The sequence below is a fragment of the Suncus etruscus genome, chromosome 15 (genome assembly GCF_024139225.1).
Source record: "Suncus etruscus isolate mSunEtr1 chromosome 15, mSunEtr1.pri.cur, whole genome shotgun sequence".
In the NCBI taxonomy this organism is placed as follows: domain Eukaryota; kingdom Metazoa; phylum Chordata; class Mammalia; order Eulipotyphla; family Soricidae; genus Suncus; species Suncus etruscus.
Window position 1 is genome coordinate 75,029,078 of NC_064862.1, and position 24,527 is coordinate 75,053,604.

Genomic DNA, 24,527 nt, shown 5'->3' on the forward strand with positions numbered 1-24,527 from the left:
TGCTGGTTCGGCCGTGCCCGGGGTGGGGTTCGGGGGGGGTCCCCAGAACGACCAGCGGCAGAGCAGCAGCAGCACCACCAGCAAGGGGCGGTCCCGGGCTCCGCGCCCGCCGCCCCTCCCCCGGCCCTGCAAACTTTCTCCAACTTCCCAACCCGCTCCGCTCATGAATTATTCAGCAGCGCGCGCTCCAATCAGCGCGCCCCGAACCCCTCGGCGAGCCCCAAGCTGCCCGCGCCCGGCCCGCCCCGCTCCGGCGCCGCCCGGCCCAGTCGCAGCCCGGCCCAGCCCCGGCCCCGGCCCCGCGCCCCGCGTCCCGCCGTGCGCCCACCCCGCTGTGCGCACTGGGCCCCGAGCAGCGCCCCTGCAGGGAGAAGGGGAGGCGAGGCGGCCCGGCGGGGCGGGACCCCCAAAACTCCCCCGAAGCCTTCGGAGGGACCCCCCGACGCCAGCCACGTCTCGCCCCTCGCCGCGACTGCCAGGACGCCCCCCCAAGCCCGCGCGCTTTGGGGACCCCCCCAGGCCACACCTGGGCGCACGTCCCGCCTGGACCCGGGGTGGCCCGCATGGGCCGGCGCTGAGGGCCCCCGGGGCCGAGCGGGATCCCTCGCGCGGAGTCGAGTCGGAGCCGACCCGCCCAGGAGGGGGCTCAGACCTGGGGGGGCTGGCGCCCCCCAAACTCGGATCGGATCCAAGCGATCGGCGGCGGCGCCATGGAGCTGCGCGCTCTGCTCTGCTGGGCTTCGCTCGCCGCCGCGCTGGAAGGTGAGTGGCCCCCGAGGCTTGTTTTTTGGGAGCTTGTTGGCCCCTCCAGGGGCCCCCCTCCAGTGAGGGCCTTCGAGTGCAAGCGTCCCCCCCCCCTCCCGGTCACTCCCGGTCTCCCCTTCCCGGCACCCCAGCCTCCAACACTCGAGCCCCGCGGTGCTGGGCAGGAGGGGGCGGGGAGAGGCGGCCCAGCGGGGAGTGGAGTTTTCTTTTGTTTGGGAAAAAGCTGCTCCGGGCTCCGATCCCGGACCTCCCTCCCGGGCTCTCTCCGATCGCCCACTCCGGACCCCGACGCCCCGGACGGCCTTGCTCCTCCCCGCCGCCCCGGGGCTCCCCAGGCTCGGAAACTTTTCTCTTCTCGCGCCACGCACGCGGGACCGTTTCTCCGAGGCTTCGGGAACTTCGCGCTAGGCCGTAAATCACTCAAGTGGAGGGGCCCTGCGCCTTCACTCACACCTTGAGCCTAGGCTCGAAAGGCAGCCGGATTAGCCACCCCGGCACCCCGCTCTCCCACCCACCCCAGAGGCTCCCAAAGCTATTGCCCCCCGCCGGGGGCATGCCCCCAGCTGTCCCTCACCCGTTAAATGCCAGCTAGTCTGAACCCTGGACACCTTTTCCCTGCCCCCCCCAACTGCCTCTATTCCCCCCCCAGACGCCGAACTCAGCCTAAATGACACCCCCTCCCTTTCTCTGAATTCCTGGTGTTCCACCCTCACTCCACCTCACCCCACCCCGTCCCTAAACCTGAGGCCCAAGGATGAGCTCCAGGCCCCTAATCTCCTTTCATTACACACCCCCCTCCCCGCCTTCATTGCCTGGCATCAAAGGGGTCTCTGGAGAGTGAGAAGCAATCAAAGGCGTCCTTACACCCTTGTCCCGAAGACGGGTGTGGGGGAGATGTGCCAACAGGCTGCAGGGAAGGGGGATGATGGGGCCCCCCGGAGGGGAGAAGGTGGAGAAGGAGATAGTATTCCCAGGGCCAGTTCCTGCCCAGTGTTTGGTGCTTATGTTGGGGTACTGTGCCCCATTTCACAGAGGAAGATACTGAGGACCAGGGAGCTGGTGCCCCAGGCCGGGTCTGGGGAGGGAAGCCCCAGGAGAGCCTGTGCCAATGAGAGAGGAGAGAAAGTGAAGTTTGCCCTGGAGGGCCCAGCAGACAGTGTGTAAATGAGACAGGAAAACGCTCTCTGCTGGAACAATGGAGGGTGGGGACCTCACTGGCCGGCCACCCCTTCCCAGAACCCGGGCATCCTGTCCCCAGCCTCAGCACTGTCTCCTGCCACCCTTCGGGTCCCCAGGGCTCACCTTAGGGGGTCCCACCTGACCTGGTCTGTGTGGACAGCCCTAGTTCCACCATGAAGCCCCACCCACCTGGGTGTACTTATGGTTGGCAGAGTCCTTGACCCAGGGATACCAAAGTTCCCAGGGCCCCCTCTCCACCTCGGTGTTGCCTCTCTGGGGTCCCTACTCCCCTGCACTGCCAGAGGCTGTGTCCTCCCCTAATCCCTGTTTCCTCTCTGCCCTCCCCCACACCCCTCCTTGAGGCCTGAACCAGGTGTGTTTGCCCCCCCCCACCCCAGATCAACACGACTAAATCTCTTCCCCTTTCCCTTCCCCTAATCAAATCCAGATGTGAGGTCTCGGAAAGTGGGCCCGGGCGGGTGGGGGCCCCTGTGCCCCACAGTACCTCACAGCACCCCACAGAGCCTTACAGCACCCCACAGAGTTGCATGGCACCTCACAGACCCTTACAAAGCCCCACAGCACCCTACAATGCCCAGACCTCCTCTCCTCTGGAAGTGTCCGGTGGTCAGGATTGAACCTAAAAGCCTGGAAGTTTGACCCCTCAAATGGGGTGAGATCTTGAGACGTGGTGGGAGAGAGAACATGGAGCCCGAGAGCTGTGAGAAGGGAGGTTCAGTCTCCCCCCAGACAGGCCCCTGCTCCAGGCTCATCCCTATGCTGCTTGTCTCCTCACCATTTCTTTCTTTCCTTTTTTTTTTTTTTTTTGATTTTTGGTTTTTGGGGCACACCTGGCAGCGCTCAGGGGTTCCTCCTGGCTCTGTGCTCAGAAATCACTCCTGGCAGGCACGGGGGACCATATGGGATGCCGGGATTCGAAGCACCGTCCTTCTGCATGCAAGACAAATGCCCAACTTCCATGCTATCTCTCTGGCTCCTCCTCACTATTTCTACCTCCTTGTCTCAGGGACAATTCTGGGGGACTGAGGTCAGGGCTGACTTCCTACTCCCAGCTGCATGCAGGTCACATACATACACTGGCTTAGTCCCCACAAATCTGTTTGTCTTTCTGTCTATCTGTAGAGACCCTGCTGAACACCAAATTGGAAACTGCCGATCTGAAATGGGTGACATTCCCCCAGGTTGACGGGCAGGTGAGACCCCAAAGTTTGTGCTCAGGAGCTACAGAGATTAGCCAGCGGGGAGGGCGCTTATTTTGCACATGGCCAGCCTTGGTTCAATCCCAGTGCTCCATATGTTCCCCCAAACCCACCAGCAGTGATTCCCTGAGCACAGACAGAACCAGGAATCAGCTCTGAACACCACCATGAGTGTGGCCCAAAATCTCCCCCAAAAAAGTTGGGATTGAGCCTGAGCAATAGTGCAGCAGGGAGGGTGCTTGCTTTGCACGCAACTTAACCAAGTTTGATCCCTTATACCCAAATGGTCCCCTGAACACCGCCAGGTGTGGCCCCCAAACCCAAGGAACAAAATGGAGTCCAGGAGGGAAACTAAGAAAGAAGTTCACCTCAGCTGACCTGGGCCCCCAATAGCAGAGCAGATATTCCCTCCCTAACCCCTCCTCACTTTATTATATATCATTTGGGGGGGCCATGGGGTCCACACTCAGTGGTGCTGGTGCTGGTGCTAGGGGGCTAGTCTAGCTCTATACTGGGGTGCCATGATCGCACCAGACCTCCCCCTTCCCCCAGAACCCTGGGGCCGGGGCTCCACAGGCCGCCCCGGGACTGAGCCCCGTGTCCCCGCAGTGGGAGGAACTGAGTGGCCTGGACGAGGAGCAGCACAGCGTCCGGACTTACGAGGTGTGTGATGTGGCACGGCCCCCTGGCCTGGCACACTGGCTCCGTACAAGCTGGGTGCCCCGGCGGGGTGCAGTGCATGTGTATGCCACGCTGCGCTTCACCATGCTCGAGTGCCTGTCCCTGCCGCATGCCAGCCGCTCCTGCAAGGAGACATTCACCGTCTTCTACTTTGAGAGCGACGCCGACACGGCCACGGCCCTCACGCCTGCTTGGATGGAGAACCCCTACATTAAGGTACCTCAGAATGGTAACACAGAGCGGAGGACATTAGCCTTGCATGCGGCCAATCTGGGTTTCATCAGGAGAGCACTGCCAGGAGTCATAACTTTTTTTTTTTGGGGGGGGGGTCACACTTGGCAGCTCTCAAGGGTTACTCCTGGCAAGCTCGGGGGACCATATGGGATGCCGGGATTCGAACTATCATCCTTCTGCATGCAAGGCAAACGCCTCCCCTTCATGCTATCTCTCCGGCCCCACCAGAAGTCATTTCTAAGCATAGGAGTAACCCCTGAGTGCCGTAGGGCATGTCCCTCCCCAAAAAAAGACACTCTGGGGTGCTCCCTGGACCAGGTTCCTGGCCAGTGTTGCTGCTGCTTTCTGCTCAAGGCACAGGCTGGTGATGAATGTGGGTCTCTTGGACACCCCGAATCTATATCTTTTCTTTCTTCTGGGGACTGAGTCCAGAGCCTGTCATCAACCGGGGTGATTGTAAGATGAGCTAATGTCTGGAAAGGGCCAATAGGGAAGTGCATGGGGAAGAAGGAGGAGAGAAAATTCAGGTACAGGAGCTGGGGAGGTCACCAGGGCAGCTGTGGTGAGTGTCCCTTGTCCCCATAGGTGGATACTGTGGCAGCCGAACACCTAACTCGAAAGCGGCCTGGGGCCGAGGCGACAGGGAAGGTCAACGTGAAGACCCTGAGGCTGGGCCCCCTCACCAAGGCTGGCTTCTATCTGGCCTTCCAGGACCAGGGCGCTTGCATGGCCCTGCTCTCCCTGCACCTCTTCTATAAGAAGTGTGCCCAGCGGACTATGAACCTCACCCACTTCCCAGAGACTGTGCCCCGGGAGCTAGTGGTCCCCGTGGCTGGCAGCTGCGTGGCCAATGCCATCCCTGCGCCAGGGCCCAGCCCCAGCCTCTATTGTCGTGAGGATGGGCAGTGGGCAGGGCAGCCAGTTACGGGCTGCAGCTGTGCACCCGGGTACGAGGCCACCGATGGAAATGCCAAGTGTCGAGGTGAGGAGACGGCCCATTATGGGAATCCCACGCCTCCTTCTGGGATCCCACTTGTCTGTCCGTGTGTGTGTGTGTGTGTGTGTGTGTGTGTGTGTGTGTGTGTGTGTGTGTGTGTGTGTGTGTTGGGGATGCCACTTACATACAGCTGGTTCTGCACTCAGGAATTACTCGTGTGTGTGTGTGTGTGTGTGTGTATTGGGGTGCCACTTACATACAGCTGGTTCTGCACTTAGGAATTACTCCTGGCAATGCTCTGGCAACCGTAGGGGATGCCGAGGATCAAGCCCGGGGTCAGTCCCATGGAAAGCAAATACTTTCCCCGCTGTACTATTTCTTTGGCCCCTTATTTGTCTTTTTTGGGTCATGTCTGGCGATGCTCAGGGGTTACTCCTGGCTCAGCACTCAGGAATTACTTCTGATAGACTAGGGAACCATATGGGGTGCCAGGGATCTAATGCGGCTTGTTTGTTTACAAGGCAAGTGCCTTCTCACTGTGCTAAGGCTTCAACCCAACTGTGGATTTTTTTATTTTTGCCCTTCTGGGCACTCAGGGAGAAGAGGGGCAGGCTCAAAGTCTCTCCCACCCACAGTCTTCCTTTCCAAGACTTGTCTGGGTCTTTTCTGAGCTCAGGGTGTAGTATGTCGCCAGGTTTGGGGTTCCTGTTGGATTCAGGGGGCTTGATGTACCCCAGGATTTGCTCTGAGTCAACAACATCACTCACTCAATGAGCATAATGCAATTTGGGGCTTGTACATAGATTTGAAGGGGTCTGGGGGAGTGAAAATTATGAAATCAGTTGTTCTTTCCATGTGGGGTGCAGGCAGCTGAGCCAAATTCATGTGGGGTCCAAGAGTGTAATTCTGAGCCAGAGGATCAGGGTTCAGCTCCACATACACTGTATTTATAGAAATCGGGTTCCTAAGCTCCATTCTCGTCACTGGTGGGATGCTTTTGGCATTAAGTGACAACAAATGTTGAAATGCTGATTTTGCTTCTTCCTTCCTTTCTTCATTCCTTCCTTCTTTCTTCCCTGTCTTTCCTTCCTTCCTTCCTTCCTTCCTTCCTTCCTTCCTTCCTTCCTTCCTTCCTTCCTTCCTTCCTTCCTTCCTTCCTTCCTTCCTTCCTTCCTTCCTTCCTTCCTTCCTTCCTTCCTTCCTTCTTTCTTTCTTTCTTTCTTTCTTTCTTTCTTATCAAGAATTGAAACTGGGTTGGCTGTGTTCAAGCCAGTGACACTCAGGGGTTGCTCCTGGTTCTATGCTCAGAAATCACTCCTGGTGGTGCTTGGGGAACCAACCATATGGGATGCTGGGGATCGAACCTGTGTTGGTCCCCAGTTGATCCCCGGTTTGCCGCATGTAAGGCAAAAACACCCTACCCTGTGCTATTGCTCCAGCCCCTTTTTACTTTGTTTAGCAAGGGAGGGGCACTGTCAAGTAATACAGTGGGCTTTCAGGGCTTTATCCAGCAATCCAGAGAGTCTGGGAGTCCCTCCAAGCAAGGATCAAATCTGGAACTCCCCCACCCCAGCATGTGCTCAGTCCTTTGAACTGTGGCCCCACCAGCCCTGGTTCTACTCTTTTTTTTGGGGGGGGGTCACATTCGGTGCTCAGGGGTTATTTCTGACTCTGCAATCAGAAATCGCCCCTGGGGGGCCAGAGTGGTAGCGCAAGCAGTAGGGCATTTCCTTGCACACGCTAACCTAGGACAGACCACGGTTCGATCCCCTGGCATCCCATATGATCCCTCAAGCCAGGGAGTGCATAGCCAGAAGTAACCCCTGAGCATCACCAATCGCCCCTGGCAAACTTGGGGGACCATATGGAATGGTGAGAATCAAACCACCATCTCCTGGGTGAGTTGGCCGAGTACAAGGCAAATGCCCTACCACTGTGCTATCTCTCCAGCCCCTGGTTCTACTCATTTTAAGCCTGATGTCCAGAACTGAATGACCTGTTGCTGGGTGATCCGCACATCCTGTACTCAAATACTTTCTTGGTTTTTGTTTTTGTTTTTGGGTCATATCTAGTGATACTTGGGGCTTGCTCCTGGCTCTGCTCCCAGGGATCTCTTGGCAGGCTGGGGGGACCATATGGGGTTTCAGGGACTGAATCTAAGTAAACACCCTTCTTGCTGTCCTCACCCTCTGACCCCCCCTCCCCGCCCCTCGATTTACTGTCCCATCCATCAGTGCATTTCTCCAGACTGCCCTGCAGGGGATGCAGTGTTTTCGGGGTGTTGATTGTTATTTTCTTCCTCAGCCTGTGCTCAGGGCACCTTCAAGCCGCTATCCGGAGAAGGACCCTGCCAGCCGTGTCCTTCCAACAGCCACTCCAGTATTATAGGCTCTTCCATCTGTCAGTGTCGCATCGGGTACTTCCGGGCCCGCACTGACCCCCACGGTGCACCCTGTACCAGTAAGTGATCCTGGGGAGGGTCCTCTGGGTGCTGGGTGGAGGCAGTTTGGGTGTGACCACCATGTGCATGAGCACCCCCCCCATTCTCCTGCAGCCCCGCTGACCCCCCCTTTCCTTTTTTCCTTTTTCTTTGTTTTGGTTTTGGTTTCTGGGCCACACCTGGTGGCGCTCAGGGGTTCCTTCAGGTTCTGTGCTCAGAAATCACTCCTGGCAGTCTCAGGTACCCACATTATGGGATGTGGAGGATCAAATTCTAGTCGGTTGGTGTGCAAGGCAAACACCCTCCCTGCTATGCTATCACTCTGGTCCCAGACAGCCCCTTTTATCCCCAGCCCCACTGACTCTCCTTTCTTCTGCAGCGCCCCCCTCAGCCCCCAGGAGCGTGATTTCCCGCCTCAACGGATCCTCCCTGCACCTGGAGTGGAGCGCGCCCCTGGAGTCAGGCGGCCGTGCCGACCTCACCTACACCCTGCGCTGCCAAGAGTGCCGTCCCGGAGCCTCCTGCATGCCATGTGGGGGTGACATGACCTTTGACCCTGGCCCCCGAGACCTGGTGGAGCCCTGGGTGAACATTCGGGGCCTGCGTCCCGATTTCACCTATACCTTTGAGGTGGCTGCCTTGAACGGAGTGTCTTCTGTGGCCACTGGGCCCAGCCCGTTCGAGGTGGTGAATGTCACCACAGACCGTGAGGGTAAGTGGGGTTCAGGGGTGCCACCTGGGGCAAGGAGAGAGCAGGTGTGAATGGGGCAGAGTAGGGCTTGGATTTTTTTTTTTTTTTTTTTTTTTGGTTTTTGGTTTTTGATTTTTGGGTCACACCCGGCAGTGCTCAGGGGTTACTCCTGGCTCTACACTCAGAATTCTCTCCTGGCAGGCTCAGGAACCATATGGGATGCCGGGATTCGAACCACTGTCCTTCTGTCTGCAAGGCAAATGCTTTACTTCCATGCTATCTCTCCGGCCCCATGGCTGGATTTGTTTTCAGACTGATCACCCAGCATGGCCAGGTGTGACCCTGAGCACTGAGCATAGTACTGAGTGTTTAGGGATGTGATTTCCAAAATGCAAAGTAACACATAGAGGGGAGGGTGCTTGCCTTGCACACAGCAGACCAGGGTTCAATCCCCAGCACCTCAGATGGTTCCCCGAGCACCACCATAAATAATTCCTGAGAGCAGAGCCAGGTGTGACCCAAAAGCAAAAAAGATGGATCTGGAGAAATAACACAGTGGTAGGGCATTTGCCTTGCAAGCAGACAATTCAGGATGGATGGTGGTTTGAATCTCGGCATCCCATATTGTCCTCCGTGCCTGCCAGGAGCGACTTCTGAACGCAGCCAGGAGTAACCCCTGAGCGCAGCCGGATGTGATCCAAAATCCAAAAAAAAAAAAAAAAAAAGAAAGAAAAGAAAAGAAAAGGAAATGCAGAGCCTGAGGAGAGGGTCCCCAGGAACTTGGGGCGTTAAGGTTAAGGCGAAAGTGGGGAAGCCCCAGAGAGGGGCTTTGAGGGTGGGTTGGTGGGTGGGTGGGCAAACAGCTGGAGAGGCAAGAGGAAGACCTAGGAAGGCTCAGGGTTCATTCCTCGAGCTAAAGAGGTCACAACATGTTCTGCCTGTCACAGTGCCACCACCAGTGTCTGACATTCGGGTGACGCGTTCCTCGCCCAGCAGCCTGAGCCTGACATGGACTGTGCCCCGGGCCCCCAGCGGTGCTGTCTTGGACTATGAGGTCAAGTACTACGAGAAGGTGCGTGTGACTAAGGGCTGGGATTATAGGTTTTAGGTGCAGCTACAACCAATGGGCTGTGAGCTTGGACCAGTCCCTTGAGTCCTCCGAGCTCCCTACTGGCCCTTAATTGGTGATGGCAACAGCTGTTCGCAGAATTTTTTTTTCGGGAAGATGCAGTTTTGGGGGACACATCTGTTGAATCCAGGGGATCATATGAGGTATCCAGAATCCAACCCTAGGGCCATGTGCAAGTTAAGCGGCCTCCCACCCCCTGTCTTTCTGGTCCTGTTCTAAAGAATTAATTGCCACCAGACTGGAAGGATATCCCAGGTGCAAAAAGCGCTCTGCGTGATGCACACTTAGGGGACCATCAAAACCCCGCTTGCCACACCCTCGGGTCAAAAGGCTAGTGATGGGGCTGCAGTGTGGTATGATGGAGAAGGAGAGACAGAATTTGGGGCCCCTGTGTGCAGCCACCCCCATCTTTCCCCTGCACAGGGCGCCGAGGGCCCCAGCAGCGTGAGGTTCTTGAAGACTTCAGAAAATCGGGCTGAGCTTCGGGGCCTGAAACGCGGAGCCAGCTACCTGGTGCAGGTGCGCGCACGCTCGGAGGCTGGGTATGGGCCCTTCGGCCAGGAGCACCACAGCCAGACGCAGCTGGACGGTGAGCTGGGAGTCCACAGGGACCGGGCGGGTCCCCTAGGAGGTTCTTTTTCAGACTAGGAACTTGGGCTCTTAGAGAAGTTGCTGGAAGTTCCCAACCCAATGGCTGGGTGTGCTGCAGGCTGGGCGCCCAGGCTTCCAGCTGCGTGACCTTTACTAAAACTTGACCCCAAAGCCTCTTCTCTCAACAAGAAAATGGAAATGTCTAGAGGCCACTCATGGGTTCTGAGGATTTAATAAAAGAGTCCTATGCCATCTTATGGGTTGACTGCAGGGCTTTCCAATCCTCCTGTGTTTTAAAGTGATTTCACCAATTTTTGTGTTGCGTTGTTTTGGGGCCACACTCAGCTTATTTCTTTTTTTTTTTTTTTTTTTTTTGGTTTTTGGGCCACACCCGTTTGACGCTCAGGGGTTACTCCTGGCTATGTGCTCAGAAATTGCCCCTGGCTTGGGGGGACCATATGGGACGCCGAGGGATCGAACCGAGGTCCTTCCGTGGCTAGCGCTTGCAAGGCAGACACCTTACCTCCAGCGCCACCTACCCGGCCCCACACTCAGCTTATTTCTGGCTCTGTGCTCAGGAATCACTCCTGGCAGGCTCTGGGGACTTTATGGGATACCAACGATCAAACCCAGGTTAGCTTCGTGCAAAGCAAATGTGCTATCTCTCCAGCCCCATGATTTCACCTATTTTAGTTTTATTTTTATTAATGGGTTTTGGATTTCACCTATTTTTTTTTTTTTTTTTGGTTTTTGGGCCACACCCGGTAACGCTCAGGGGTTACTCCTGGCTATGCACTCAGAAGTCGCTCCTGGCTTGGGGGACCATATGGGACACCGGGGGATCGAACCGCGGTCCGTCCTAGGCTAGTGCTGGCAAGGCAGACACTTTACTTTAGCGCCACCGCCCGGCCCCGGATTTCACCTATTTTAAAGCTTACAAATCAGGGACATTTTGAGTCTTCCCAGACTTATATTCCCAGCAAATACAAACACAAGTCTTTGTTTTTTCCCTTTTTTTGTTTTTGTTTTTGTTTTTGTTTTTTGGGCTACACCTGGTTACACTCAGGGGTTACTCCTGGCTATTCGCTCAGAAATCACTCCTGGCTCGGGGGACCATATGGGTTGCCAGGAATGGAACCCAGGTCAATCCTGAGTCAGCTGCATGCTAGGCAAATGCCCTACTGCTGCGCTATTGCTTCGGCCTCTACTTTTTTTTTTTTTTGGTGGTTTTTGGGTCACACCCGGCAGTGCTCAGGGGAAACTCCTGGCTCCATGCTCAGAAATTGTTCCTGGCAGGCACTGGGGACCATATGGGAAGCCAGATTCGAACTGATGACCTTCTGCATGAAAGGCAAATGCCTTACCTCCATGCTATCTCTCCGGCCCCCCTTTTTTTTATTTTTCTTTGAAGAGATAAAATCAGTGGTGCTCAGGGATCACTCCTGGTAGGGCTCATGGAGTGCTGGGGATTGAGCCTAGGTCAGTTGAGGGCATGGCAAGCACCTTCTTCACAGTATTATATAGCCAACCCCTATTTTTTTCTCTTTTTCATTTTTCTTTTTTTTTTTTTTTTGTGGGGTTTTGAGTCACATCCAGCAGCACTCAGGAGTTACTCATGGCTCTATACTCAGAACTTGCTCCTGGCAGGCTCAGGGACCATATGGGATGCCGGAATTTGAACTGGGGTCCATCCTGTGTTGGCCTCATGCTTTACCGCTGTGTTATTGCTCTGGCCCTCTTTTTTCTTTTTTTTTTCCTCTTTTTTCTTAATATTTATTTGTTTGTTTGTTTGTTTGTTTATTGCCCACAACCAGTGATGCTCACTCTTGGCTCTGCACTTAGGAATGACTCCTGGAAGTGCTCAGGGGGGCTATGCCAAGAGTCAAACCCAGATCAGTTGAGTACAAGGCAAGCGCCTCACTTATCACTCCAGCCCTTTTCTTCCAATTCTTATGGGGGATAAGTGGCCAGAGACCATACTTTAGTGCTGGGTGTGGAACAAAATTAGCAGATATTTGTGAAATGTGAAATTGTGAAATGCACAGAGGCTAGTCACAGTTTCTGTTGTCCACAGTTCTCTGGAGGAGTTCCTGGCCTAGTAACTGGCCAGACAAGCATCTCACCGACACCCTCTATGTTCAGGGATCATTCCCGGTGGGACTTAGGGGACCATATAAGGATCCCTACACACTGTACTACCTCTTCAACCCTGCCCAGGGACTTTTGTTTGTTTGTTTGTTTTGTTTTTGGGCACACCTGTTTCATGCTCAGGGGTTACTCCTGGCTATGCGCTCAGAAATCGCTCCTGGCTTGGGGGAACCATATGGGATGCTGGGGGATCGAACCTAGGTCTGTCCTATACTCCGTCCTATGCTAGCGCTTGCAAGGCAGACACCTTACCTCTAGCGCCACCTTCCCGGCTCCACCCAGAGACTTTATGAGAGACCACACCCAGCAAGAGATACTAGGGATCAAACCCTGCCTCCTGCATGCAAAGCCAGATCTACTGGGTATTTGGGTTATATATATATATATTTTTTTTTTTTGGTTCTGTTTTGGTTTTGGAGCCACACCCAGTGATGCTTATGGGTCACTCCAGACTCTGCACTCGAGATTCATTCCTGGGGGTGTTCAGACCATATGAGTTGCTGTAGATCAAACTCAGACTGGATACTTGCAAGGCCAGTGCTCTTCGCTATATTTTCTTTCTCAGGCCCAGCACTCCAGTCTTCTGAGCTTTGTCTCCTGCCCCAGACTGGTTTGTGTTTTTTTTTTTTTTTTGTTTGTTTGTTTTTTGGGTCACACCCGGCAGCGCTCAGGGGTTACTCCTGGCTCTACGCTCAGAAATTGCTCCTGGCAGGCTCGGAGGACCATATGGGTTGCCGGGATTCGAACCACCTTCCTTTTGCATACAAGGCAAATGCCTTACCTCCATGCTATCTCTCCGACCCTGGTTTGTTTTTTTGTTAATTTGTTTTTGTTTTACCTCTGGCAACCATAATCCTAGGTTGCTTATTCTGGGCATTTCATACAAGTGGGGTTGCTACTGATGGTGGCTGCGCTTTCATTCCTTGCCACCTGGTTTTCCAGGCTCATTCCTCCATGCTAGAGCAAGCCCCAACCTCATTCCTCCCCGTGGCTGGAAACTATGCACACCTCGGCCCCAGCTTGCCCCAGATCTCTCCCCCTCCTCGTTGATGGACAACTGCATAGCGTCTCTTCTTTGGGGCACGAAACTGTCTTTCCTGCTCACCTTGGGCAGGTTTGGTATGAAAGGGCCTTAGTGTGGTGCCCAGTGTTTGAGCATGGCAGAGCAAGCCCCGGCCTGGCTGGATAACGTTGGGGGTGCCCACAACCTCATGGTGAACTATTGGAAAATCACCTTCCCTGGCTGGTTCCCCCTGTTCGTCGAGGTTTCTTCCTTCAGGGTCTAAGCACCCACCTTTTCCCCTCCAGAGAACGAGGGTTGGCGGGAGCAGCTGGCGCTGGTCGCGGGCACAGCAGTGGTCGGGATCGTACTGGTGTTGGTGGTCATAGTCATTGCAGTTCTCTGCCTTAGGTGAGGACTCTGGGACCCCCAAATTCCCCACTTCTGCCACCCCCAGGGGGCTCATTTCCTTTTTTTTCCTCCTTCGGTGTTTTCTGTTTGGGAACCACCCAAGTTGTACAGGACTTCTCACTCCTGACTCTGCTCAGGAATAACTCTTAAGAATGCTCAGGGGACTCTGCAGTGATAGGGATCAAACCCGGGTTATTGCGTGTGAGACAAGTGCCTTCTCCGCCATCCTATTGGTCAGCCTCGTGGGAATCATTTTTACTTGGCATTATTTCTGCTCCTCCGTCGGTCATCTCCTCTCCTGGTGTTGGGGGGCAGCCCAGGGACATACAGATGTGGGACTCAGTTTACTTTTTGCTTCTCCCCACCCCCCCAGGAAGCAGAGCAATGGGAGAGATGCTGAGTATTCGGATAAACACGGCCAGTACCTCATTGGGCACGGTGGGTGCTGTTGGGGGGCGAGAGTGGGGAGCGGAAGTGGGGCCCAAACGAGACGAGGGGAGTCACTTCTCCCTCTGCTCGCTAACGAGGGTGTGTGGACCTCGTGATCCCCGCAGGTACTAAGGTCTACATTGACCCTTTCACCTACGAAGACCCCAATGAGGCTGTGAGGGAATTTGCCAAAGAAATAGATGTTTCCTACGTCAAGATCGAGGAGGTGATCGGCGCAGGTGACTGAGGGGTGTGGGTGTGGGGGCAGGCGGGGTATGGGGCTGTGGCAGAAGGGCTGAACTTTTGCGGGGCCTTGCAGGCGAGTTTGGGGAGGTGTGTCGGGGGCGCCTCAAGGCCCCTGGGAAGAAGGAGACCTGCGTGGCCATCAAGACGCTCAAGGGCGGCTACACTGAGAGGCAGCGGCGTGAGTTCCTGAGTGAGGCATCCATCATGGGCCAGTTTGAGCACCCCAATATCATCCACCTAGAGGGCGTGGTTACCAACAGCATGCCTGTCATGATCCTCACAGAGTTCATGGAGAACGGTGCCCTGGATTGCTTCCTGCGGGTGAGTTCCCCAAAACATGCTGAGGAGCCCTGAAACCTGGACGTAGAGATGGGGACTGGGGTCCTCTGTCCATCTCTCTCCCTTCAACGCAGGGTTGAGCCTTAAAAACGGGCTGGAGTGTGGATAGAAATGAGCCTTCATTGCTTCATGGTTTTTGTTTTTAATTTTGTTTTGTGGGGTCACACTCAGCACGGCTCAGGGCTGACTCCCAGCTCTACTCAGGTATCACTTCTGGTGAGGCTTGGGAGACCATCTGGGGTGCAGGGAATTAAACCTGACCCAGCTACATGCACCCTCCCTGCTGTACTATCTCTCTGGACCCTTAAAGCCTTTTATTTTATTTTATTTATTTATTTATTTATTTTTGGTTTTTGGATCACACCCAGAGGCGCTCAGGGGTTTCTCCTGGTTCTGTGCTCAGAAATTGCTCCTGGCAGGCTCAGGGATTTGGGGACCATATGGGATGCCAGGATTCTTACCACCATCTGTCCTGGGTTGGCTGCATGTAAGGCAAACACCCTACTGCTGTACTATCTCTCCGGCCCCTAAAGCCTTTATTTCATGTAAAAAAAAATTGTGCTTTGATTTTGTGGGGAGTCCCTCATGTAATTGATCTCAGTGTTACTTGTGGTAGTACTATAACTATGTTGCTCCTGGCTCTGCACTTAAGGGTCACTCCTGGTGGTGCTTGGGAACTATATGGGATGCTGGAGATTGGACCCACATCAGCCACATACAAGGCAAATTCTCTCCCTGCTGTACTGTCCCTCTGGCCCTATTTTTTGTTTTTGTGCTCAGAGTTGCTTAGAGTAACTCCTGGCTCTGCGCTCAGCAATTATTCCTGGCAATGCTTGGGGGACCATATAGGATGCCGGGAATCAAACCCATGTCAGCCTCATGCAAGACAAATTCCCTCCTTGCTGTGCTATGGCTCAGGTCCCTCTGGCCCTATTTTTTTTTTTTTTCTTTTCGGCCACACCCAGAGGCACTCAGAGGTTTCTCTGGCTCTGTACTCAGAAATTACTCCTGGAAGGCTCAGGGGACCATGTGGAATGCCAAGTATCAAACCCAAATCAGTTTGATTTGTAAGATAAACATCTTAACTGCTATGCTATCGCTACAACTCCTCAACACCTCTGGTTCTCTCTCTTTGTTTTTCTTTTTGGGCTACACCCAGTGATGCTCAGGGGTTATCTTGGCTATGCACTCCGAAATTGCTCCTGGCTTGGGGTACCATCTGGGACACCGGGAGATTGATCCATGGTCCGTCCTAGGTTAGCTTGTGCAAGGCAAGCCTTACTGCTTTCACCACCACTCCGGCCCCATCCTCTGGTTCTATTTTTGCAGCTTTTTTATGTTTTCGGGCCACACCCAGCAGTGATCAAGGATCTTTGGGACTACATGTGGCATCAGGGGATTTATACTAGGATTGGCAGGACACAAGACAGCCAGCTATACTCAGGGTTTTCTCCCGGCAGTGCTTTTGGGGAGACCATGTGATGCTGGGGATCAAGCCAGGGTCATCCCCATGCAGGCAACCTTCAACACAATCAAAACTTTGCTCTTGAAGCAACCAACTGCATACCGGTTCTTAGCAGCATCTGCCTTTGGTCATTTGTCTTTTCCCAAGTTGTCCCTAAAATGTTGTATCCTGTCCTTTCATCCCAGACATGGCCATGCACTGTTCCTGGCGAATAGCTGCTGGCACCTGTTCCAGTCCCAGACAGGACAGTTCCTTGTCACAGTCCCTCCTTGTTTACTTGAACCTCTGGGGTGATTTGGCAGTGATTGTATTTCCTTGTATAGTTTGGGAAAGCCCCAAAGTAAATGTCTGTGGCCCATGTTCACTGGGGTGTTGCTGCTTTTTGTTTTGTTTTGTTTGGGGGCCACATCTAGGGATGCTCAGAACTTATTCCAGGCTCTGTGCTCAGAAATTATTCCTGACAGGGCTCAGGGTTAACCATATGGGATGCCAGTGATGGAACCTGGGTTTGCTGTATGCAAGGCCAGCACCCATGCTGCTGTACTATCGCCTTAGTCCCCGGGGTGCTGTACCCTTGATAGAATGAGGCAGGAGACACCAGGCTCTCCCATGAGTGACCCTGCAGCCAACCCATTTGGCACCATGATGGTGGCTTTAGCAGTCCCAAGGACACGAGTCTGACCTACAGTTACTAGCAAAGGTCCACTTCAGGGGAGGGAAGGGGCATGTTACTAGCAAAGATCTAATTCAGAGGAGGGAAGAGGCATGTTTAATTTGGACAGGGTAGAGGGCACACATCTAGCAAGACTCAGAGATCATGCCCTGTGTGTGTGGCCTCTGGGAGTCACTCCCAGTGCCTGGGTTTGAACCCCAGACTGATATGTCCCACCCCTCTGCATCCTGTCCTGGCCCAGTACGTATGTAGATTACATTGGTAGACAGGAAAGAGCCAGCTGTGGGCAGACAGAAGTGAGATTGGTGGAGCAGAAAGACTGGAAGTGGACAGGAACGCAGCAGGGTTAAGACACAGAAGCCATGTGGCCGGAGCTATAGCACAGCGGGGTCAGGCATTTGTCTTAAGTGCAGGCAACCCATATTCGCTTCCTGGCATTCCATATGTTCCTCCGAACCTGCCAGGAGTCATTTCTGGGTGCAGAGCCAGAAGTAAGCCATGAATGCCACTGGGTGTCACCCAACAAAACAAAACAAATAAACACAGAAGCCAGGTCCAAAGAAGGTGGTACAGGATTTGCTTGTGACTGGCTTAGGTTCAATCCCCTACATCTCACATGGTCTCCCAAGTACTCCCTGAGCCCTGCCAAGTGTAGCTCAAAAACCAAAAAAGAAAGAAGCAGGGCTAGGGAGTGAATACTAACTGCTGTGAGCTCATGTTTTGCTTGTAGGCTCCCCAGTTGAATCCCCGGCACTGCATATGGGTTTGTTTTTTGTTTTATTTTGTTTTGTTATTTTGTTTGTGGCCACACCTGATGTTCAACTCTCGGGGATCACACCTGGGTGCTCAGAGGGTCATATGGGATACTGAGGATCAAACCCAGCTTGGCTTTGTGCATAACAAGTTTTCTACCTACTGAACTCTCTCTCTGACCCCACATGGTTTCTTGAGTACTACCAGGTGTGGCCCCAAAACAAATGTCCTCTACCCCTCAAAAAAGGTATTAAAAAAGGGGGTAGGGCTGGAGAGATAGCACTGTGGGTTAGATATTTGTTCTGGGTATTTGGGGGGTGTATTTTTGTTTTGTTTTTGGCTTGGGGGTCAGATCTGTCAATGCTCAATGCTTACTGCTGGCTCTCTTTCAGGAATCATTCATGGCTTGGCTCAGGTGACCATATTGGGTGCTGGGGATCAAGCCCAAGTTAGCTGGTGTGCTATCACTCCAGTCCCCAGGATGCCTTCCTTATATGTAGCTGACCCTGGCTTAATCCAGGATTAAATATGGTCCCCAATTACTGCTGGGAGTGACTTCTGAGCTCAGCCAGGAGTATGGCAAGGGCCAAAACACAAAAAAACAAAAATGTCACAAACGGAACTGTAATACTGCTCTGCCTCAGTTTCTTGGGCTGTGTGGCTGCCAAAAAGGAAAAAAATGGGGAGAGAGTTATAGAGAGAAAGAGAGAGAAAAGGGCCCGGAGAGATAGCACAGTGGCGTTTGCTTTGCAAGCAGCCGATCCAGGACCAAAGGTGGTTGGTTTGAGTCCAGGTGTCCCATATGGTTCCCCGTGCCTGCCAGGAGCTATTTCTGAGCAGACAGCCAAGAGTAACCCCTGAGCACCGCCGGGTGTGCCCCCCCCCAAAAAAAAAAAAAAGAGACAGAGAAAAGAAGAAAAGTCTGCCTTAGAGACAGACTGGGAATGAGGAAGGAAACTGGAGACATGGGTGATGGAAAGTGTGCACTGGTGAAGGGGTTGGAACATTGTATGACTGAAACTCAGTCAACAACTTTGTAACTGCATATTTCACTTTGATTCAAACATTCTTCTTTTAAAGTAAAATGAGGGGGCCCAGAGAGATAGCACATCGGTGTTTGCCTTGCAAGCAGCCGATCCAGGACCAAAGGTGGTTGGTTCAAATCCTGGTGTCCCTTATGGTCCCCCGTGCCTGCCAGGAGCTATTTCTGAGCAGACAGCCAGGAGTAACCCCTGAGCACCGCAGGGTGTGGCCCAAAAACCAAAAAAAAAAAAAAAAAGTAAAATGAGGGCCGGAGAGATAGCACAGTGATAGGGCGTATGCCTTACAAGCGGCTGATCCAGGGCCCACAGTGGTTCAAATCCCGGCATCCCATATGTACCCCGTGCCTGCCAGGAGTAATTTCTGAGCACAGAGCCAGGAGTAACCCCTGAGCACTGCCGGGTGTGATCCTAAAACAAAAAATAAATACAAAATTTTTTTTTAAAAAAGGGAAAATGAAAGGAAAAGAAACAGGCTGAAGAGATATAACCAAGAGTAAGGCATTCATTCGCCTTTTATCCTGCTGACCAGGTTCAAATCCTCAGAGCCCCATACAGTCCTCTACGCATTGCAAGAATGATCCCTGAGGACAGTCAGGAATAGCCCGAGCACCACCAGATGTGACCCAACCCTCCCAAAAGAAGAATGTGTGTAGGGTCCCATGGGGGTATGAATTACGGCTGATGATGGGCTGCATCTCATGGGGTTCTAAGCCTCTGGGGCTCAAGGCCTGAGCAGTTGCAGTTTGAGGGGTCTTTGGGTGGTTACTGCAGAGATGGTACGACTTGAAGGTCCCTTTGGCAGGTGCTGGGAGCAGATGTGGAAGTCGGGAGCTCATGAAGAGACCTGCTGGCATTCGGGGGGTGGGGTTGGGGGGTGGGGGGTGGACTGGGTTTGGAAAGTTCTGGAAAGCTGCCCTTGTTGATGGATGCTGGGTGGATAGGAATCCCGGGCGGATCCAGACCTGGAGCATCCGGCCCCTGAGGGTGCAGGCTTGGAATTTAGGTTTTGGATTCAGTGTCCCTGGCTCCCCTCGACACTGCTGAGCCCAGCAGAGGGGCTCAGCTGCCCATTTGTGCTTGGTCGACTTCCCTGACAAGCAAACTCGCTGACAGTAAAAGTGGGCTCTGGCGTGTGGCTGCTGCCCACAGCTTTCTGCCCTGGGCTCGGCGACACAGCGGCTCAGGACTAGGTCTGCCCGTGTGGAGTCTGTCAGGGCTGTGTTACTCCCTAAAACAAAAGGACATCTTAGTTCGAGGCCCTGGCGAAGTTTGTGCTGGGTGTGATATACCAGGCTAGAAAGGAAGAGAGGACGGGGCAATGGTACAGTGGGGAGAGTGCTGGCCTTGCACATGGCCAACCCAGGTTCGATCCCTGGCATCCTAGATGGTCCACCCAAGTCTGCCAAGAGGGATTCCTGAGTGCAGAACCAAGTGTAACCCCTGATTATGACTGAGTTGGGTCCCTTGCCAAAAAAAAAAAAAATAATAATAATAATAATAAGAGAGGCCAGAGAGATAGTACAGAGGGGAGGGCATTTACCTTACATGTGGCTGACCCTTGTTTAATTCCCAGCATATGTCCCCCAAGCCCACCAAGAGTGATCCCTCAGTGCAGAGCCAGGAGTAACCCCTGAGCATTACTGAGTGTGGCCCCAACACATAATAAAATAATAATAATAATAATAATAATAATAGGGCTGGAGCAATAGCACAGTGGTAGGGTGTTTGCCTTGCACATGGCCAATCCAGGATGGCTCTTGGTTGGATCCCTGGCATCCCATATGGTCCTCCGAGCCAGGAGCGATTTCTGAGCGCATAGCCAGGAGTGACCCGTGAGCATCAGGGTCACAGGGTGTGACCAAAAAAAAAGGCAAAAATAATAAAAATCATAATGATAATAATAGAAAGAAATATAAATAGTAACGGTCTCATACTCTTAGTAAAGGAGGCTGCATGCACATGTATGAGGTAGGAAGATGTTTGAAATGGGAACATGCAAGCACACATATGAAATGGGAACAGTGATAAGCACCGAAGCTTTCCTGCTGCAAGGGCATAGGATCTGGGGCGGGGGAAGGAAGCAGGTAATTCCGGAAGTGACGGTTTGGGGAATGGCAGCCTGTATATCTGTGCATTGTTTCACCCTGCCCTGATCCCTCGTCCCTCCTTCTAGACGAATGACGGACAGTTCACGGTCATCCAGCTGGTGGGCATGTTACGAGGCATTGCATCAGGCATGCGGTACCTGGCTGACATGAGCTACGTGCACAGAGACCTGGCTGCCCGCAACATCCTGGTCAACAGCAACCTGGTCTGCAAAGTCTCCGACTTCGGCCTGTCACGCTTCCTGGAGGAGAACTCGTCTGACCCCACCTACACCAGCTCCCTGGTGAGGCAACCCACCCTGAGCAGGTGTCTGGGCTCCTGGGAGGGAAGGTCGGAGAGGCCGGGCTGGCACCGCAAGGCCAAGAGGACCAGAGGACAGGGACAGTTCAAGGACGACCCAATCTTTTGGCTTTGGAGGAATCCAACCTTTAGGGGTTTCAGAAAGCAGTGGTGGGAACTGGGAGCTCTGTGGGAAAGAGGGGGATCCTGTGAATGCCTATGAGCAGGGTATGTGTGTGTGTGGGGGGTGTCTTTTGAGTGTCTTGATCATCTCCTCCTCCTGCCCTCCAGGGAGGGAAGATTCCCATCCGGTGGACGGCCCCCGAGGCAATTGCCTTCCGGAAGTTCACTTCGGCCAGCGATGCTTGGAGCTACGGGATTGTGATGTGGGAGGTGATGTCGTTTGGGGAACGGCCATACTGGGATATGAGCAACCAGGACGTAAGTGTTCCGCGTCCACCCAGCCGCCTTACCATGTCCCCCACCTGGGATGGAATCTGGAAGAGGGGGCATTCTTGGAGAACTTAGTGCTGAATCATCATGGGATCCTGGGGTCCCTTCCAGTGAGCATTGAGGAGGCTGTGTCATCACAGAGGGACCTAGAATTGGGAGGGGGGCACTAGGAAGTGATGAGTATAGCTCACTTTTTGTTTGGGGCCTCACTGGCAGTACCCAGGGCTCACTCCTGGCTCTCTGCTCAAGGGATTCACTCTTGGCGGTGTTCAGGAGGCCATAGAGAATGCTGGCAATCGAACCCAAGCCATGCAAGCAAATACCCTCACCAGTATACACTATAGCTCTGGCCCTGAGCATCGGTTTCTTTGCATTGGTGGTGGTGGGGGGACCCTTCACATCTCCCTTCTCGCTGAACCTCTCACTAGTGTTTGCCCCCCACTTCGCAGGTGATCAATGCCATTGAGCAGGACTACCGGCTGCCCCCGCCCTCAGACTGCCCCTCCTCGCTGCACCAGCTCATGCTCGACTGCTGGCAGAAGGACCGCAACTCGAGGCCCCGCTTCCCGCAGGTGGTCAACTCCCTGGACAAGATGATCCGGAACCCGGCCAGCCTCAAAATCGTGTCCCAGGAGAATGGCGGGTGAGGTTCGGGGGTGCTAGGGTGGGGGTTCCCCTGGATGGTGTGAGGGATGGCTTCAGGACTTAGCACCACCTGCCCACTTCATCCAGGGCCTTGCACCCACTCCTGGACCAGCGGCAGCTGCACTACTCAGCGTTTGGCTCAGTGGGCGAGTGGCTGCGGGCCATCAAGATGGAGAGATACGAAGAGAGTTTCGCCGCCGCTGGCTTTGGGTCCTTCGAGCTCGTCAGCCAGATCTCAGCAGAGTAAGTGGCAGCAGATGAAAGAGGTCCATGTCCCCCACAGGCCTCACTGCTAGGGAGGGAAGCTCTGCCCCTGGCTTGGATGAGCCCACCAAAGCATCCGAGCTGTCATCAGGGTTGAGAGCCCAGGACTGTCCTGGGCCAGCCGTGCCTGCCTTTTTCTCATGCCCTAGTTTCTCCCTCCAAGCACTATAGCATTGCAGGAACCACAGGAACAGCGGCCACTCTGGACATTTCCTCCCTTAAAAGGAGAAACCCTGACTAGGTTTGGAAGTGTCTGTAGCTTCGGTGCTAAGTGTTTTTTGGCTTTCGGTGCCTCCCAGAGTTTCATTTTCCCTACTTGGCCTCACTCCGGTGGCCTCTGGCCTGCCTGCCTTTTCTTGGCCCCAGTCTATACTGCAGCAGTAGAAGGAACTCTAGACCCAGGGTGCCCTGGAGTTGGGGTCAGGGCGGGTCAGCTCCCAGAGGCCTCCAACTATACCCCCCAACCTTGCCATGACCCAGAATTGAGGTTTGCTAGGGTTCCTTCTCGCTCCATACCAGGCCATCCTGCACACCATGGAGGGGCTGCTCTTAGGGTCCTGGAGGGTCCTGGGATGCTGAGATGGAACCTGGGAGTCTTGCCTAGGGCCCTTGGCATCATTGCCCTCCCTGGCTTTGTTTTGTGATCTTAGAGATCAATCCCAGAGACTCGGTGGTGTGAAGTCTTGTTTGGTTTTGGTTTTGGTTTGAGGCTGATATCCAGCGGTGCTCAGGGCTTGCTCCTGGCTGTGCTCAGGAGTCAACTCTTGGTAGTGCTTGGGGGAACAAATGGGATGCCTAGACTCAAACCTTGGTCTTCTGTGTGCAACACCTAGGCCCTCTGTGCTGTACTATTCCTCCAGCCCGTATATGTGGTTTGTTTATGGTTTTGGGGCTACACCCAGCAACAGTCAGGGATTACTCCTGGCTCTGCACTCAGAAATCACTGGTAGGCTCTGGGAACTATATGGGATGCCAGAAATCGAACCCAGGTCTGTCCCGGGTCAGCCACATGCAAGGCAAATGTCCTGCCGCTGTGCTATCACTCCGGCCCCTGATGCAGTATTTTGGATTCCCCAACTCAGGCATCATGTTGACCCCTGTTGGATCTGGCCATCCATCCTCACCCCCACCCACCTACCTTACTCCCTTTGGGGTCTCAGCTCTCCTGGTCTTCCTGGCGCTGATGACGCTCCTTGTTGCTTCCTGATTGGCTGATGATCTCATGGCCCCTGACGCTGAGCTTAGGAGAACCCCAGACCTCACCTGTCTCCCCACTCTTCCCCCAGGGACCTGCTGCGGATCGGAGTCACACTGGCCGGGCACCAGAAGAAGATTCTGGCCAGCGTTCAGCACATTAAGTCCCAGGCCAAGCCTAGAACACCGGGTGGGTCAGGCGGACCAGCCCCCCAGTACTGACCTACACTTGTCTCCTGGCCTGTCCACCCCCCAGCTCGGGAAGGGCAGGAAATCCCACGCTGGGGAGTTACAGCTTCCCATCTTCCTGGGGCGCAGAGTCGGATGCTGGGGAGCCCAGTGGTCCCCACCACATTCCTGCACCCCCACTGGATTGCACTTTGAAAGGTGGGGTTGGCAGTCGGAGACCTGGGGCCTGGGGACCAGAACCGAAGTCACAGCGCCCCACAGGTGTGGGGTTCTGGCAGAGAAAGGAAAGCCCCAGAACCTCTCCACACCCCCGCACCCCTGTGCCCCACTTAGGGCAACCCCAGGGCCCCCTCACTCCAAGGGCCCTAGACCGCAGACTCTATAGACCAAAGACAGCAGTGGGGCTGCCCAGGACCCCAAAATGGAGTGCAGCCCCGAGGCGGGGAGGGGGCCCCCCCGCTCAGCGACCAAGTCATTGGGTTGGGGGTCCCCCACCTGCTGCCGCCCCTGCCCCACTTGTGTCCTTGTAAATACCCCTACCCCTCGGCTGCCTTCATATTGAAGGCTTTTGAGTTTTATTATGTTTTGGTTTCGGTCTGACTTTTCCTTCCCTGCCCTCCCCTCTCCTGAGTCCCTCTTGGTCATAACGTTCGAGTTTGGGGGGGACATTTCACTGTAGTCTCCTCTGTCCAAGCTGAAACGGGGACCCGTCCTTGTGTCTGTGCCCCCAAGAGTGCCTTGGTCATGCCACATCTCCCACCCCCACCTTCCCTGCTCCCTGAGTCCCCCCAAGCTGTGTCCATGAGTGGGGGGTGAGGGGCTTGAGATGCTGGTGGGAGGAGCCTGAGACAGACACCGGTGCTTGGAGGGGCTTTTAAATTATATTTAAAACATTTTTTGTATAAATAAAAGAAAATGGGAAGCATCAAGGCTCTAGGGGTGACGGAATGGGGAGAGGACAGGTGTTTGGGAGTGGAGGGGCTGGGAGGTCCGCCCGCAGCTGGGGTGCGGTGGGGTGAATGG

The 24,527-nt window shown here is 54.3% G+C and overlaps 1 protein-coding gene across 1 annotated transcript; it reads left to right on the forward strand.

Annotated features, from left to right (window-relative positions):
- Positions 1-322: 322 nt before the first annotated feature.
- On the forward strand, positions 323-24,429 carry EPHB4 (EPH receptor B4). The gene is made up of 17 exons (XM_049787841.1): positions 323-762; positions 3,088-3,158; positions 3,774-4,061; positions 4,665-5,061; positions 7,321-7,476; positions 7,836-8,168; positions 9,095-9,219; positions 9,700-9,865; positions 13,324-13,426; positions 13,800-13,864; positions 13,981-14,094; positions 14,175-14,422; positions 20,548-20,763; positions 21,051-21,200; positions 21,662-21,855; positions 21,945-22,100; positions 23,408-24,429. The coding sequence occupies exons 1-17, from the start codon at positions 711-713 to the stop codon at positions 23,535-23,537; spliced, it is 2,964 nt and encodes a 987-aa protein (XP_049643798.1). The 5' UTR covers positions 323-710; the 3' UTR covers positions 23,538-24,429.
- Positions 24,430-24,527: the final 98 nt, after the last annotated feature.

What these genes read in the sequence shown, in the direction of transcription:
- EPHB4 (XM_049787841.1), top strand. Translation starts at nt 711, where the DNA reads ATGGAGCTGCGCGCTCTGCTCTGCTGGGCTTCGCTCGCCGCCGCGCTG. An exon ending in TCCCCCAGGTTGACGGGCAG is followed by an intron (nt 3,159 to 3,773) that starts GTGAGACCCCAA and finishes GTGTCCCCGCAG; the next exon opens with TGGGAGGAACTGAGTGGCCT. An exon ending in AGGTCAAGTACTACGAGAAG is followed by an intron (nt 9,220 to 9,699) that starts GTGCGTGTGACT and finishes TCCCCTGCACAG; the next exon opens with GGCGCCGAGGGCCCCAGCAG.